General features: G+C 41.8%; 1 protein-coding gene across 1 annotated transcript in view; it reads left to right on the top strand.

Annotated features, from left to right (window-relative positions):
• The first annotated feature begins 1,317 nt into the window (after positions 1–1,317).
• The window catches only part of LURAP1L (leucine rich adaptor protein 1 like), a 45,714-nt gene continuing 32,427 nt past the window's right edge, over positions 1,318–14,604 (top strand). Inside the window, exon 1 of the mRNA XM_012453529.2 lies at positions 1,318–2,355. Within this exon, the coding sequence (XP_012308952.2) occupies positions 2,035–2,355 (321 nt within the window). The 5' untranslated portion in view covers positions 1,318–2,034. The remainder of the gene's footprint in view (positions 2,356–14,604) is intronic.

Below are 14,604 nucleotides of genomic sequence, written 5' to 3'. Positions count from 1 at the left end.
TGTAATAATAAACTGTTCTTGACTGAAACACAAGCCTTTCATAATTACATGTCACAGTGCAATTCTTATGCAATGAGCTTGTGGTTTTCCAAATTTAGGACCAAGCATGTAGTTTTATCAGTGAGTTGAGATTTGGTCTTGTTTTCCCTGGATTCTATAAATGGTAATTCTAACTTTGAAATGGGTCACCTAACTTATAACTATTTTCTTCATTTCTTTTTAAGAGGGAGAAATAACATGCAAATTTCCACCATGTTAATAAGAAAGTTTAGCAATTTTCTCTCTGACATGAAATATTTCATTCAGAAGGCCTATGTTTCCTCTCTGTATTAGGTTTCCTAGAGTATGATATGATTAAAAACAAACTCTGAGACGTATATACCTATGTTCTTTCAAGTGTAAAACCTGAGTGATGTCTCTGGAAATGGAGCCTGGGAGTGATCAAGAACACAAATACTTACTTGTCCCAGAAATAGAAGGGCCCATACTTTGAAATATTTCAATGGAAACCAAAAATTGTAGTTTGCTGGATAGAAATTAGTATCCTCTACTTAAGCATTTTTGAAACAAACTCAATGCTGATTCAAATCTGTAATCGATGTAGCTCATTATAACTTACTTGGTAGAAGTATCTCAGATTAATGAATGGTACAATTGTACAAATTTAAAAAATTATACAATTTTTCAACTATACAATTAATTGTACAATTTGTATCATTGAAAAATATCTATAAATTAAGTTATAGATAAATTATCAGAGGAAAACATTTTAAATTGTTATTCCCAATTTTTTTCTTACATAATTAAAGTAAAAGTAAGTATCTCAGCAATTGCTCCCTCTTAAAATTCCACTGCTATCTCAGCAGTTACATTAGTTATTCTGGCTATTTAATTCTTCACTTTTGCTTGCATACTGTAACAGTTGGTAGGATAATTAATTTTTATTTTACATTTTCACTGAACTTTTGATGAAACTGTTTCACTCTTTTTATTAGTATAAAATTATTAGGAAAGTCTTCTAAAGAGAGGTTTTTTGTTTGTTTTTCCTTTGAGGAAGGTAGTGGGATGGGAAAAGAACGATACCAAATATAAAGTCATTCCTCTATCTCTTGGTTTAAAACCTGTTTTAAAGGTTCTAGCTACCAGGCAATTTAGTAGGGAAAACTGAAAAATCAAATACCCTAATAATACTGGTACTCCTAACTAAAGCAGGAGTTGAAACTACTAGCAGCAGGGTTGGGAAAAATCCCCTTTACTCTTATTGTCTGTGATATACGGTACAAGGGTTGGCCCTGGTTTGGTCCACCTGCCAGTGGAGTTTAAAGTTTCCGAGGCTTAGAGGAACACAATGACTTGGATCAAACAGTCTAAATGGGAAGAAGGGCATTTTTGCTGCATCAAGGAAGCCGTCAAACTCCTGCTAAGCGAACTAGCTCTTTTATATGCGTCCATGCACAGGACCGAATTCCTCTTTCACTGACCAGAGATTATTTCTGACAATCCAGGATATCCCGAAAGCCTGGAGACATATGGCTGGAAAATGAAACGACCCAGGACATCGTTTCTAGCTGCATTATTATTTTGTGTCGCGTAGTACCAGATGGGCAATCAGTGAACGGCGCAGGGATGTGAACGGACGGTTTTATAATGTGAAATTTTTCCCCTGGTAAAACTAAAACAGATTTCATTTCCTCTCTTTTCTTTCAGTACTTGCTTTTCCCTCCACCCTCTGCAATATCAGTGAACTCAACTTTGCAGTGAGGTGGCCAAAAAGAAAGAGAATGAGGCGGTCTGGATCATCTTAGTGTCGGAGGAGTTGCGGCGGCCGGGGAACTGCAGCTGCAACCCACCGCGTCCTGTGCGGATTTCAGGGCTGACACCGCGTGTGGTTATGGAGAGGACGGTGCACCGGAACCGCGGAGGATAGAGACCCTGGCGCCCGGAGAGGTCTGCTGATCTCGCCGCAGCCTTCGAGGCCGTCGCTGCCTCTCCTCTGCTTCGTTTTATTACCATTATCGCCATTCTCGAAAAGTCATGGAAGACAGCCCGCTGCCAGACCTCAGAGACATCGAGCTGAAGCTGGGGCGCAAAGTACCTGAGAGCCTAGTGCGCTCTCTCCGTGGGGAGGAGCAGGTTCCCAGGGAAAGAGACAGGGACCCCTGTGGAGGGAGCAGTGGCGGCGGCGGCAGTGGCAGCGGCGGCGGTGGCTGCAGTAGCAGCAGCAGCAGCTGCAGCTTCCCTCCCTCCTTGTCGTCCTCCTCTTCGTCCTCCCCAACCTCTGGCTCCCCACGAGGTAGCCACTCCAGCGCCCTGGAGAAGCTAGAAACCAAGCTACACCTCCTCAGGCAAGAGATGGTGAGTGTGATGCGCCAGCGGCGGGGGCCGGGACCTGGGATGGGCCAAAAGATGGGGCGATTTCTCAGGGGTTGGGAGAGAGGACGGCAGGGGCTGCAGAGCCGAGCGCTGGGCGCGTGGGAAATGCTGGGTGGAGGAACGCGCAGGGGGCGCTCATCCGGAGGCAACTGCTGCGAGGCTTGTTTACCACAGACTTTGCTCGGTCACGATTTGCAAACACAGCACAGTGGGCTGAGGGCTCCACTCTGTGTACTTTCGAACACCACCAAATCACTGTGCTGGGCTCTGCCTATTTAGCTGCCAGCCCGCAGCCTCTGGAGCACTAGCCCGCTGAGAGTTTGCAGTGACTGCACCCATCTAAGGCCTCCTGTGTGCTGTTAATACTTCGGGTAGGTTCAAAAGGTGGCTCAGTCCAATGCACTTACTGCAAAAATACTTCCTGGTTTGCCAGGAGGTGGCGTGGCAGGGTCCTTGGGGCCCTCCCTCCTAGCTCACCCTTCCACCAGTACGGCTCCGCCCTCCCTCCCTTCTGGTGCAGCAGCAGCAGCTGTTCCAAGGCCAACAGATTCTCCACAGCTGGTTCTGAAAACAATGGCCCACTCGTCCTTGATGTACTTATGAATAGCTTGTTTCACTGTTTTGATCCCTGCGAGCAGGTGATCCCCAGGCCCAGGGGATTTGCTAGGGACCATCTCCTACCCTTCTCCCTCAAGTCTCAATCTGCAGTTGTTTTCCCTGCTGTTTGCAAACATTAGCCTAAGCATAGGACAATGAGACAAGTACGAGGTTAAGAATACTCATTCTGGATGTATTTAGCTTAAGACACTTATTTACTTGTCATGAGCTCTTGGGCATGTCACTTCACTTCTGTAGACCTCCCTGTATTTGATAAGCTGGTTAGAGAAAATGATCCCTCCCTAAGTCCTCTGAAGAAAATGATCACAAAGCAACAGCATTTTCTACCAGCTTGGAGATGAGGAAAATTGTAATAGTGGGTCTCAAAAAGAGAGAATAATTTCATTATATTAACTTCACAGTTGCTTTTGACTTGCTTCAAAGTAGACTAGGAGATTTCTAGCACTCAGACAGAAATGCTGGAAGTTATTTCCATCATTCTATCATTTAGTTATCATAGAGTTCTATCATTTAGTGATTATTATTTGTTAGGTTGGACAATTAAGGAAAACCCTTAGGTACATAATGGAGAAGCTGGAAAGTGGAAGGTATCTTGATGAGTTTGAAAAATAGACGGAGCCGGGCGCGGTGGCTCACGCCTGTAATCCCAGCACTTTGGGAGGCCGAGGCGGGTGGATCACGAGGTCAAGAGATCGAGACCATCCTGGTCGACATGGTGAAACCCCGTCTCTACTAAAAATACAAAAAATTAGCTGGGCATGGTGGCGCTTGCCTGTAATCCCAGCTACTCAGGAGGCTGAGGCAGGAGAATTGCCTGAACCCAGGAGGCGGAGGTTGCAGTGAGCCGATATCGCGCCATTGCACTCCAACCTAGGTAACGAGCGAAACTCCGTCTCAAAAAAAAAAAAAAAAAAAAGAAAAGAAAAAAGAAAAATAGACGGAAAGATAAAATGGGAAAGATGACACGGGAAAGATGACAAAGCAACAGGTCACAGAGTGCCTGATGCTATATCACAAAGATCACACATACATGTTGAGACAAACAGGTAAAACTATTTTTCACAGGAAATGTGTCCTGTACAAGGAATTAAGAATGTTGCTAACTATGCAAAACAATATGAGAGATAAAAACTTAATATGAGAGATAAAGACATCAAGGAGATGAGGAAATTTCACTCCTAACCATGTCTTCTGTAATTTTGCCCGTGGAATGTTAATATACTCACTTAATCTAATAAATAAATCTTGTTGAAACATATTTTCTTATTCAGTAGCTCACTTACAGCACAGCAAAGGCAATAGTGTCATTTTGCTGGAAACTCAGACACAACATAGAGTATTCATATATAACTTGAAAACAGTAAGATTTCCAAAAACCCATGAACCCCACCCTGCCTCAAGGACTGACTGGTATATATGTGAAGATCATTTTCTGACAAAAATAATTACATTCCATTTAGGATGCATAATCATGCTGTCCTGTAGAGAAACAACAAATTCTGTGAGAATTTTTAAACTGATGATGTTTATTTCCATAACATAAGAGTATACCTTTTACCTTCCATTGTAATGATGAGTCACAATCAGTCTTTTTTATAGGTTGGTGCAAAAGTAATTGCTGTTTTGCCATTACTTTTAATGGCAACCACAATTATTTTTGCACCAACTTAACATTTATTAAGACTTTAGCTTTTTGAGACACAATTTCTGAAACTGGGATTCATGATGGGAGTCTCTAAGGCCTCTGATAATTTGTCACACTTGCTGTTCTTTGGAGAATATTTCCTCACTACTCAAATAATGGTTCTCTGGTTTGGTGGAAGCTTCATAAGCTTTGGAGCTAGATAAGCCAGGGTTTCAGACAAGTCTAGAGCAAGTCAGGATATTAATAAAGCCAAGTAGGATGTTAGGGTTGCCAGTCTAGATAGACTTTTAGCTTAGCTTCCCTGGCAAAAGGGCTGATCCAGCTCTCTGTGGCCCTCATTCCAGTCTTGGCTTTTTCACTCACTACTGCGTGGCATTGAACAAGTTATGTAACCACTCCGACACTCAGCTTTCTTGTTAATATAGGAATAAAACATCTCCCAAGGCACTGTAAGAATTCAGTGAAATAAGAAAAACAACTATTACATAGGCATTTAAAACAGTAAGAATGCTGGCAGTAATGAGGATTATGTCAATGACATAGGTTCTGTTGATCTTACAAAACCAGCCCTAGATAGATAATGTGGCTTTGGGACTGATGAAGATCTAGGAATCTTCTCCACCAGACTGACTCTATCATGGCATCTCCCGTGTCATCAGATACTCTCTGTAGAGACTGTGTTTCTAAATATAAAAAGATATGTGTAGGCTTCCCTAGCTTCAGGTCAACTGGAAATCTTGATTTTTATTTTAGATTTAGTTGTTATTAAACATATGCTGTGTGCTAAGCATGCTGCTGATTGAAGTAGCATGTATTAAAGAATTGTAGATCCTAATGTCCGGTAGCCCAGGAAATCTGAGGAACTGAAACTAACACAGTAGCCCACTTTATCCATGGGAGATATGTTCCAAGACATCCCATGGTTGCTTGAAACTGTGGATAGTACCAAATCCTATATAGACTGTTTATTCCTTTACATAGGTACCTATTATACAGTTTAATTTATTAATCAGTCACAGTAAGAGATTAACAATAACTAATAGTAAAATAGAACAACAGTATACTGTTATGGGAATATTCTCTCTCTCTCTCAAAATACTATAATATTTTCAGACAGTTGACTGTACGTACCTAAAACTATTAAAGCAAAGCCATAGAGAAGGTGGTACTACTATATTTGGTTACTTTGGTGAGACTTTTCTATGTGTTAGACACTGTACTAAACATTTTATATGTATTCACCTGTTGAAGCCTTATAATCTTTTAACTAAATGTAATTGTCATAATTTTATAAAGCATTGAGGTTTATTGAGCTTAATGCTCAAGATAGTAAGGGGAGGGGCCAGGTTGAGGTTAGAATCTGAGATTTTAACCATGCCTATCCTGTCACTTCTTACACTTTAGAATTCCCCTATGCTCATGTGGACACCCAGGAATAAATATTTCTGCTTCTTCCAGAATTTCAAAACATTAAACATGTTAAACTGTATTTTTGTTTACTGTAAGCCTTAACAGGAGGAACAAGTACTAAACAGTCTCTGGCTTAGTAATACTCAGGATTTGGATGAACATATTCAAAAGCCATCTGGTTCCCAACAATCACAATCATATCCTTTACTTTTGGCCACTGTCACCAAGATCTCCAGTAGTACTTCTTGTCAGTCCACAAGAACTGCCGTGAGCAATTAAAGGTCCGCCTGACATGACTAGTTCAAGGCTTAGAGCTCAATAATATTCATGATGTAGGAGTATCAAGAGCTTTCCTTGGCAGTATTTTAGTTCCCCAAGGGATTCTGTTTAGGACAAAATTTAGACCTTAGGTAACTCATTAGAAAGAACTAGAAAGTTGGAATCCTGACACCAACTTGTGTTCATTCAAGCAGTACTTTCAAATTGCTGTTCTTCTAACAGGAGCTCAATTATCCTCTTCTTCTCAAATGATATCAGTTGCACAGCAACTGGATTACCAAATAGAAACTCTTGTTCTCTTACTCTACCCTAAAGGAACAAGTTTGTCTCTCTGTGCTGAGCTTCCTAGAGTTGGAGTAAGGGTGACACCACTACTGCAACTGTGCAGAGTCAAACCTAAAGCCAGCACAGTACTTGGTCTTGACAAAGGCCTTTGGAAACTGTTGCCTGGCCACCAGTGATGTTTATTTAGGGTCCAAGGGCTCTCTAGTCAGCAGGTGGTGAATCATTCCAGGCTTCTTTGCCCCTTCAAGGTGGTGAGTTCCCTTCTGGCCCAGGGTGGGTGTAGAAATGCTGTCTGAGAGCGAGGGTCTGGAGTCGGGAACTCTAGGAATTTAGAATCTACTTGGTGCTTTATTTTACTGCAGCTGAGCTGCTACCCTAATTCTGAGACAAACTCTTTTTTACTCTTCTCTCTTACTTCCTCAAGCAGAAGGAGTTTCCTCTCATGGCCACCACTGCCCTAGGCCCATGGTGAATGCTGCCTGGCTACCACTGGGGTTTATACCAAGGACTCTTAGTCAGCTTTTGGTGAATCTTGTCAGGTCTGGTTATCTCCCTTCAGGGCAGTGGGTTCCCTTCTAGCCCAGGGTGTGTCTAGAAATGTCTGTTGTCTGGAAGCTAGGGCCTGGGGGCTTCAGGACTCTGCTTGGTGTTTTATGGCTGAGCTGGTACCAAGTTACAAGACAAAGTCCTCTTTACCCTCTTTTCAAACAGAAGTGTCTCCACCAAAACTGCTGTGAGCTGCTGTGTCTGGGGCTGGGGGAGGGAGTGACACAAGCACTCCCTTGGCTGCCCCAGCTGATGTCTCACTAGGTCCTGTACACCCTAAGTTCACTGGCTCTGAGCCCAGCACAGCACCAGAACTTGCCGGGGAAATTTGCTTCTTGAAAGACCTAGGCTACCTTTCAAGTTTATTTATGACCTTAGAGCACTTTAGCCTGCAGTGGTAATGCTAGCCAGAACTCCAATTTTAACTGCCGGCATACAAAATTCCCCTCTTGCTAGGTCCAATCTGAATGCTTCCAATGTGGGAGCTAGCTGAATTCTTCCCTGTATTGCTTTGCACTATGATAGTCATCACTGAGTTCCAATGCAAAGCCCCATAATCACTGCACTCTCCCTCCCTCAAACATACAGGTACTCTCTCTCTCTGCTTGCTACGCTGTGAGGGGATTGGGGAGGGGCTGTGTAAGCAATACAAGATGGTCTTTTCTACCCTCTTCAGTGTCTTCTTCCTTGATAGGATGTTGAAACCAGGTACTGTGATCACTCCCCTGATACTTAGTTCTTATGAAGGTACTTTCTTGTTTAGATAGTTGTTTGATTTGATATTTCTGTGGGGGTGACAATTGCTGGAGGGTTCTATTCAGCCATCTTGCTCTACATCTCTCATGGCTGACAATGTTGTGTGAATTTTCTCAGGTCTTTTTTCATGTCTTTGCCTGCATGTATATGCATTTTGTATACTGACACCATGTTGGTGTGTTTGGATATCATTTTTCTTATTTTACACAATACTTTTATATTACTTGACATTTATTAGATGATTACAATATGACACTTTCCTAAAGATGATACTATGATAATGTTTTATGTTATCTTCCTGGAAAAACTTCCTGGTAATTTTCTAAATGTATACAACCGTATCTAGTTTTATCTATACCTTAGCTATAATTATAGACATATAATTGTATAAGTTTATAATTTTAAAATTGAAATTCTGAGAAGCTCATGATGCAGCCATTTTTCTAGGCTCAACAAATACTCTGCTATTGATTATATACACACATGTATATATGTGCACACTTGACTTCAAAGCAGACCTTATAATGCTGTGACTCTGAATAGACTGTTGGCAGAGGACACCATTCAGAGAGAGTTAGTCTATGAGTATAAAAAAAATTGCAGCTGATGAGCCAAAGAGACAGAATCTGTGATCTCCAGAAACAGGCAAAAGCATCGTAGGACCATAGCATGGAAAGAAACTTTAGATGTTATCCAGAAAAATTCTCCACTGGCATCCTAGCCAGTTGATCATCAACCTTTGGTTGAACTTCTTCAGCAATGAGTGCTTCTCTGGCTCCCAAGGCACACCATTTCATTTTCAGATACTTCTATTCAGAATATTTGTTAACTGGCATTCCAGTTGTTCCTCAAAGACAATTCCATAAACATTCATCATGGAACACAAAATGCTACAGAGTGTGTGCATGCAAGCCATGGATTCATAATTTACAATGGAAGCTTTGCTGAGTATTGAAAACATAGAAAGCTCAGATGGGTACAGAGGATCATGCCTGTAATTCCAGTATTTTGGGGGTTGAGGCAGTTGGATCACTTGAGGTCAGGAATTCAAGACTAGCCTGGCCAACATGGTGAAAACCCACCTGTACTAAAAATACAAAGGATTATTCGGGTGTGGTGGCAGGCATCTGTAATCCCAGCTACTCAGGAGGCTGAGGCAGGAGAACTGCATGAATCCGGGGAGGCAGAGGTTGCACTGAGCCAACATGGTGCCACTGCTCTCCAGCCTTGGTGACAGAACAAAACTCCATCTCAAAAAGAAAGAAGAAAGAAAGAAAGAGAGAAAGAAAAAGAGAGAGAGAGATGGGGGGGAGAGAGAGAAAAAGAGAGAAGGAAAAGCTCAGTGTGTTTCTCATAGGTTTGTATGTATATAACTAAAATAAAAGACTTTAATGTCTTCATTGCAAAATGAGAAAAGAATGACAATTCCGTGCATTGGCAAGGATGGAGAGAAATGAGCACTCTCCTGCACTACTGCTAGAAGTATACGTTGAAAAGCACCTTTAGAGGTAAACTAGACACTATATTTTTTAAAAAGAAAAATAAAAAATATACTCTTTAATTTGGCAATTCTTAAATTGGCAAAATTCTACAGTAATACGGTAGAAATTTATCCTATAAAAATAATAATGAATTGGTAGAAAAATGTAGTTAGTGTATACATTTGGTATAATGTATGATTAAGAAAACTGGAATGATCTAAATGGCCAGTAATGGCAAATATGTTACCTATGTGAATATGATAAAAATTTATGTATCTATTAAAATTACATTGTAAAAATTATTTATGGAACAGAGAGAATATGGAAATATAATGGATAGAACAAAAAGCTCAAATGAAATAACCTATAATGTTAACAGTGATATCATTGAATGATAAGGTTAGAGTCATAGATGACTTGAGCTCTTTCATTTTGTCCAGTTTCTCTACACTAAGTACATATTATACTTTGGTAAGAAAAACTATTTTGAGGCCAGGAGTTCAAGACCAGCCTGGGCAACAAAGAGAGACCCTATATCTATAACATTTTTTTTTTTTTAATTAGCTGGGTGCAGTGGCATTTGCCTGTAGTCCCAGCTTCTCAGGAGGCAGAGTCAGGAGGATCTCTTGAGCCCAGGAGTCCAAGATTGCAGTGAGCCATGATTGCACCACCACCACTGCATTCCAGGCTGGATGGCAACAGATCAAGAGCAAGACCCTGCTTCCCCAACCCCTGAAAAAAGAAAATAAAAGAAGGAGTTCCAAGATGGCTGGTTAGATCCAGCTCAGGATTGCAGCTCCAAGTCAAAGTGCAGAGGGTGAGCAGACGCGGCATTTCCAGACGGATTTTTATTGCCCACAGACCAGGAGATTCACAGGCAGAGGAGCCCCACGGGTTGCCAGCGCAGCTGTTTTGGCTAGCGTGGCTGTTTTGCCAGCGCCCCGGCGCAGCCGCTCCAGGTGCAGAGTAAACAGGACTGTGTTCCCACTTAGCCAGCAAGGGGAGCTGAAACAGGGAGCCAGGCCAGGAGATTCCCGGGCAAAAAAAGCACCATGAATCTCAGAGCCATGGTTTCAGCAGCGCAGTGGGTCGCCGCACAGGAAATCACACACATCCCGGTGCCTACTGAACAGGCGACCAGGTCACCTGGCAGAGAGCCGACTGTTCAATGAAAAAGTAAAAGACTCTGAGGCAGGGAGCCAGGAGATCGGGCCCGGCTGGTCCCACCCCCACAAAAACAAAAACAAAAACAAAAAAACAGCAATTGGAAATGCTCTGGGTTGAGAGTTTCGGGACGGTCCAGCTCTGTAGGGGAGGGGCATCTGCCATTACTGAGGCAGCCTGCCGTTGCTGTGGCAACCCGCCATTACAGAGAAAGTCTGAGATTACAGAGGCAGGCCAACATTGCAGAAGCAGCTCTAACTACACCCATATAAACAGGACTGCAGGGAAGTTCACATGGCAGCTGGGCGGAGCCCACAGCAACTCAGCAAAGCCTCTGAAGGCTGAGAGTGACTAGGCTGCCTCCTTGTGGGCAGGGCAGCCCTGAAGAAAAAAAAAGGGCAGCAGTACAGTGGAAACTCATAAAGCCCTAACTCCCTGGGACAGAACACTTGGGAAAAAAAGGTGGGGGGGTGTTTATGAGTTCTGCTGCTACAGCCCAGCAGCTCTGAATGAACAACGGGGCTCACAGCTCAGCACCTGAGCTAATATAAAGGACTGTTTCCTCAAACAGCTCCCGACCCCCGTATATCCAAAGAGTCACCTCATGAAGGAGAGCTCACACTGACATTTGGCAGGTATCCTTCTGGGAAAAGCAGAAGAAGAAACTGGTAGCAACCTTTACTGTTTGGCAGCTGCTGCAAGTGATCCCCAGGCAAACAGGGCCTGGAGCGGACCTCAGCAGTCCTACAGTAGAGAGGCTAGACAGTTAAAAGGAAAACTAAGAAACAGAAATAACTTCATCAACAACAAACAGAACTTCCACTCAGAGACCCAATCAAAAAGTCAACAACTACAAAGCCGACAGGTGGATAAATCCACAAAGATGGGAAGAAACCAGCACAAAAAGGATGAAAACACCCGAAACCAGAACACCTCTCCTCTTACAAGGGATCACAACTCCTCAACAGCAAGGGAACAAGGCTGGATGGAGAATGACTGTGAAGAAATGACAGAATCAGGCTTCAGAAGGTGGGTAACAAGAAACTTCTGTGAGCTAAAAGAACATGTTCTAACCCAATGCAAAGAAACTAAGAACCTTGAAAAAAGATTTGATGAAATGCTAACAAGAATGGACAACTTAGAGAGGAATATAAGTGAATTGATGGAGCTGAAAAACACAACACGAGAACTTCGTGAAGCATGCACAAGTTTCAACAGCCGAATTGACCAAGCAGAAGAATGGATATCAGAAGTCGAAGATCAACTCAATGAAATAAAATGAGAAGGCAAGATTAGAGAAAAAAGGGTAACAAGGAATGAACAAAGACTCCAAGAAATATGGGACTATGTGAAAAGACCTAATCGACATTTGACAGGTGTACCTGAATGTGACGAAGAGAATGCATCCAAGCTGGAAAATACTCTTCAGGATATTATCCAGGAAAACTTCCCCAACCTAGCAAGAAAGGCCAATATTCAAGTCCAGGAAATACAGAGAACACCACAAAGATATTCCTCACGAAGAGCAACCCCAAGGCACATAATTGTCAGATTCACCACGGTTGAAATCAAGGAGAAAATGCTAAGGGCAGCCAGAGAGAAAGGTCGGGTTACCCACAAAGGGAAGCCCATCAGACTCACAGCAGATCTCTCAGCAGAAACCCTACAAGCCAGAAGACAGTGGGGGCCGATATTCAACATCCTTAAAGAAAAGAACTTTCAACCCAGAATTTCATATCCAGCCAAACTAAGCTTCATAAGTGAAGGAAAAATAAAATCCTTTGTGAACAAGCAAGTACTCAGAGATTTCATCACCACCAGACTTGCTTTACAAGAGCTCCTGAAAGAGGCACTACACACAGAAAAGAACAACCAGTACCAGCCACTCCAAAAACACACAAAATGGTAAAGAGCATCAACACAATGAAGAATCTGCATCAACCAATGGGCAAAACAGCCGGCTAGCATCAAAATGGCAGGATCAAATTCACACATAACAATATTAACCCTAAATGTAAATGGACTAAATGCCCCAATCAAAAGACACAGACTGGCAAATTGGATAAAAAGCCAAAACCCATCAGTGTGCTGTATCCAGGAAACCCATCTCACATGCAAGGATACACAAAGGCTCAAAATAAAGGGATGGAGGAAGATTTACCAAGCAAACGGCGAGCAAAAAAAAGCAGGAGTTGGAATTCTCATCTCTGATAAAATAGACTTTAAGGTAACAAAGATCAAAAGAGACAAAGAAGAACATTACATAATGGTAAAAGGATCAATGCAACAAGAAGAGCTAACGATCCTAAATATATATGCACCTAATACAGGAGCACCCAGATACATAAGGCAAGTTCTTAAAGATTTACAAAGAGACTTAACTCCCACACAATAATAGTGGGAGACTTCAACACACCATTGTCAATATTAGACAGATCAACGAGACAGAAAATTAACAAGGATATCCAGGACTTGAACTCGGACCTGGAACAAGCAAACCTAATAGACATTTACAGAACTCTCCACCCTAAATCCACAGAATATAAATTCTTCTCAGCACCACATCACACCTACTGTAAAATTGACCACATAATTGGAAGTAAATCACTCCTCAGCAAATGCAAAAGAACGGAAACCATAACAAACAGTCTCTCAGACCACAGTGCAATCAAGTTAGAACTCAGAATTCAGAAACCAACCCAGAACCGCACAGCTTCATGGAAACTGAACAACTTTCTATTGAATATTGACTGGATAAACAATGAAATGAAGGCAGAAATAAAAATGTTCTTTGAAACCAATGAGAATGAAGACACCACATACCGGAATCTCTGGGATACATTTAAAGCAGTCTCTAGAGGAAAATATATAGGAATAAGTGCCCACATGAGAGGCAAGGAGAGATCTAAAATTGACACCCTATCGTCAAAATTGAAAGAGCTAGAGGAGCAAGATCAAAAAAACTCAAAACCTAGCAGAAGACAAGAAATAACTAAGATCAGAGCAGAATTGAAGGAGATACAGACACAAAAAACCCTTCAAAAAATCAATAAATCCAGGAGCTGGTTTTTTGAAAAGATCAACAAAATAGACAGACCACTAGCCAGATTAATAAAAAAGAAAAGAGAGAATAACCAAATAGATGCAATAAAAAATGATAAAGGGGGTATCACCACAGATTCCACAGAAATTCAAACCATCATCAGAGATTATTACAAACAACTCTATGCACAGAAACTAGAAAACCTGGAAGAAATGGATAAATTCCTGGACACTTGCCTCCTTCCAAACCTAAACCAGCAAGAAGTTGAAACCCTGAATAGACCAATAACAAGGTCTGAAGTCGAGGCAGCAATTAAGAGCCTACCACCCAAAAAAAGCCCGGGTCCAGATGGGTTCACAACCGAATTCTACCAGACATACAAAGAGGAGCTGGTACCATTCCTTCTGAAACTATTCCAAATAATCCAAAAAGAGGGAATCCTTCCCAAATCATTTTATGAGACCAACATCATCCTGATACCAAAACCTGGCAGAGACTCAACAAGAAAAGAAAACTACAGGTCAATATCCATGATGAACATAGATGCAAAAATCTTCAATAAAATACTGGCAAGCCGATTACAACAGCACATCAAAAAGCTTATCCACCATGATCAAGTAGGATTCATCCTGGGGATGCAAGGCTGGTTCTATATACACAAGTCTATAAATGTAATTCACCACATAAACAGAACCAAAGACAAAAACCACATGATTATCTCAATTGATGCAGAGAAGGCCTTTGACAAAATTCAACAGCCCTTTATGCTAAAAACCCTCAATAAACTAGGTATTGACGGAACGTATCTCAAAATAATAAAAGCTATTTACGACAAACCAACAGCCAATATCATACTGAATGGGCAAAAACTGGAAGCATTCCCTTTGAAATCTGGCAGTAGATAAGGATGCCCTCGCTCACCACTCCTATTCAATATAGTACTGGAAGTTCTATCCAGAGCAATCAGGCAAGAAAAAGAAATAAAGGGTATTCAATTAGGAAAG

This window comes from Aotus nancymaae, unplaced genomic scaffold, assembly GCF_030222135.1.
Source record: "Aotus nancymaae isolate 86718 unplaced genomic scaffold, 86718_ANA_hifiasm-v0.15.2.pri h1tg000003l, whole genome shotgun sequence".
In the NCBI taxonomy this organism is placed as follows: domain Eukaryota; kingdom Metazoa; phylum Chordata; class Mammalia; order Primates; family Aotidae; genus Aotus; species Aotus nancymaae.
Note: the sequence above shows the minus strand (reverse complement) of the source record. Positions and strands in the feature narration are given on the sequence as shown.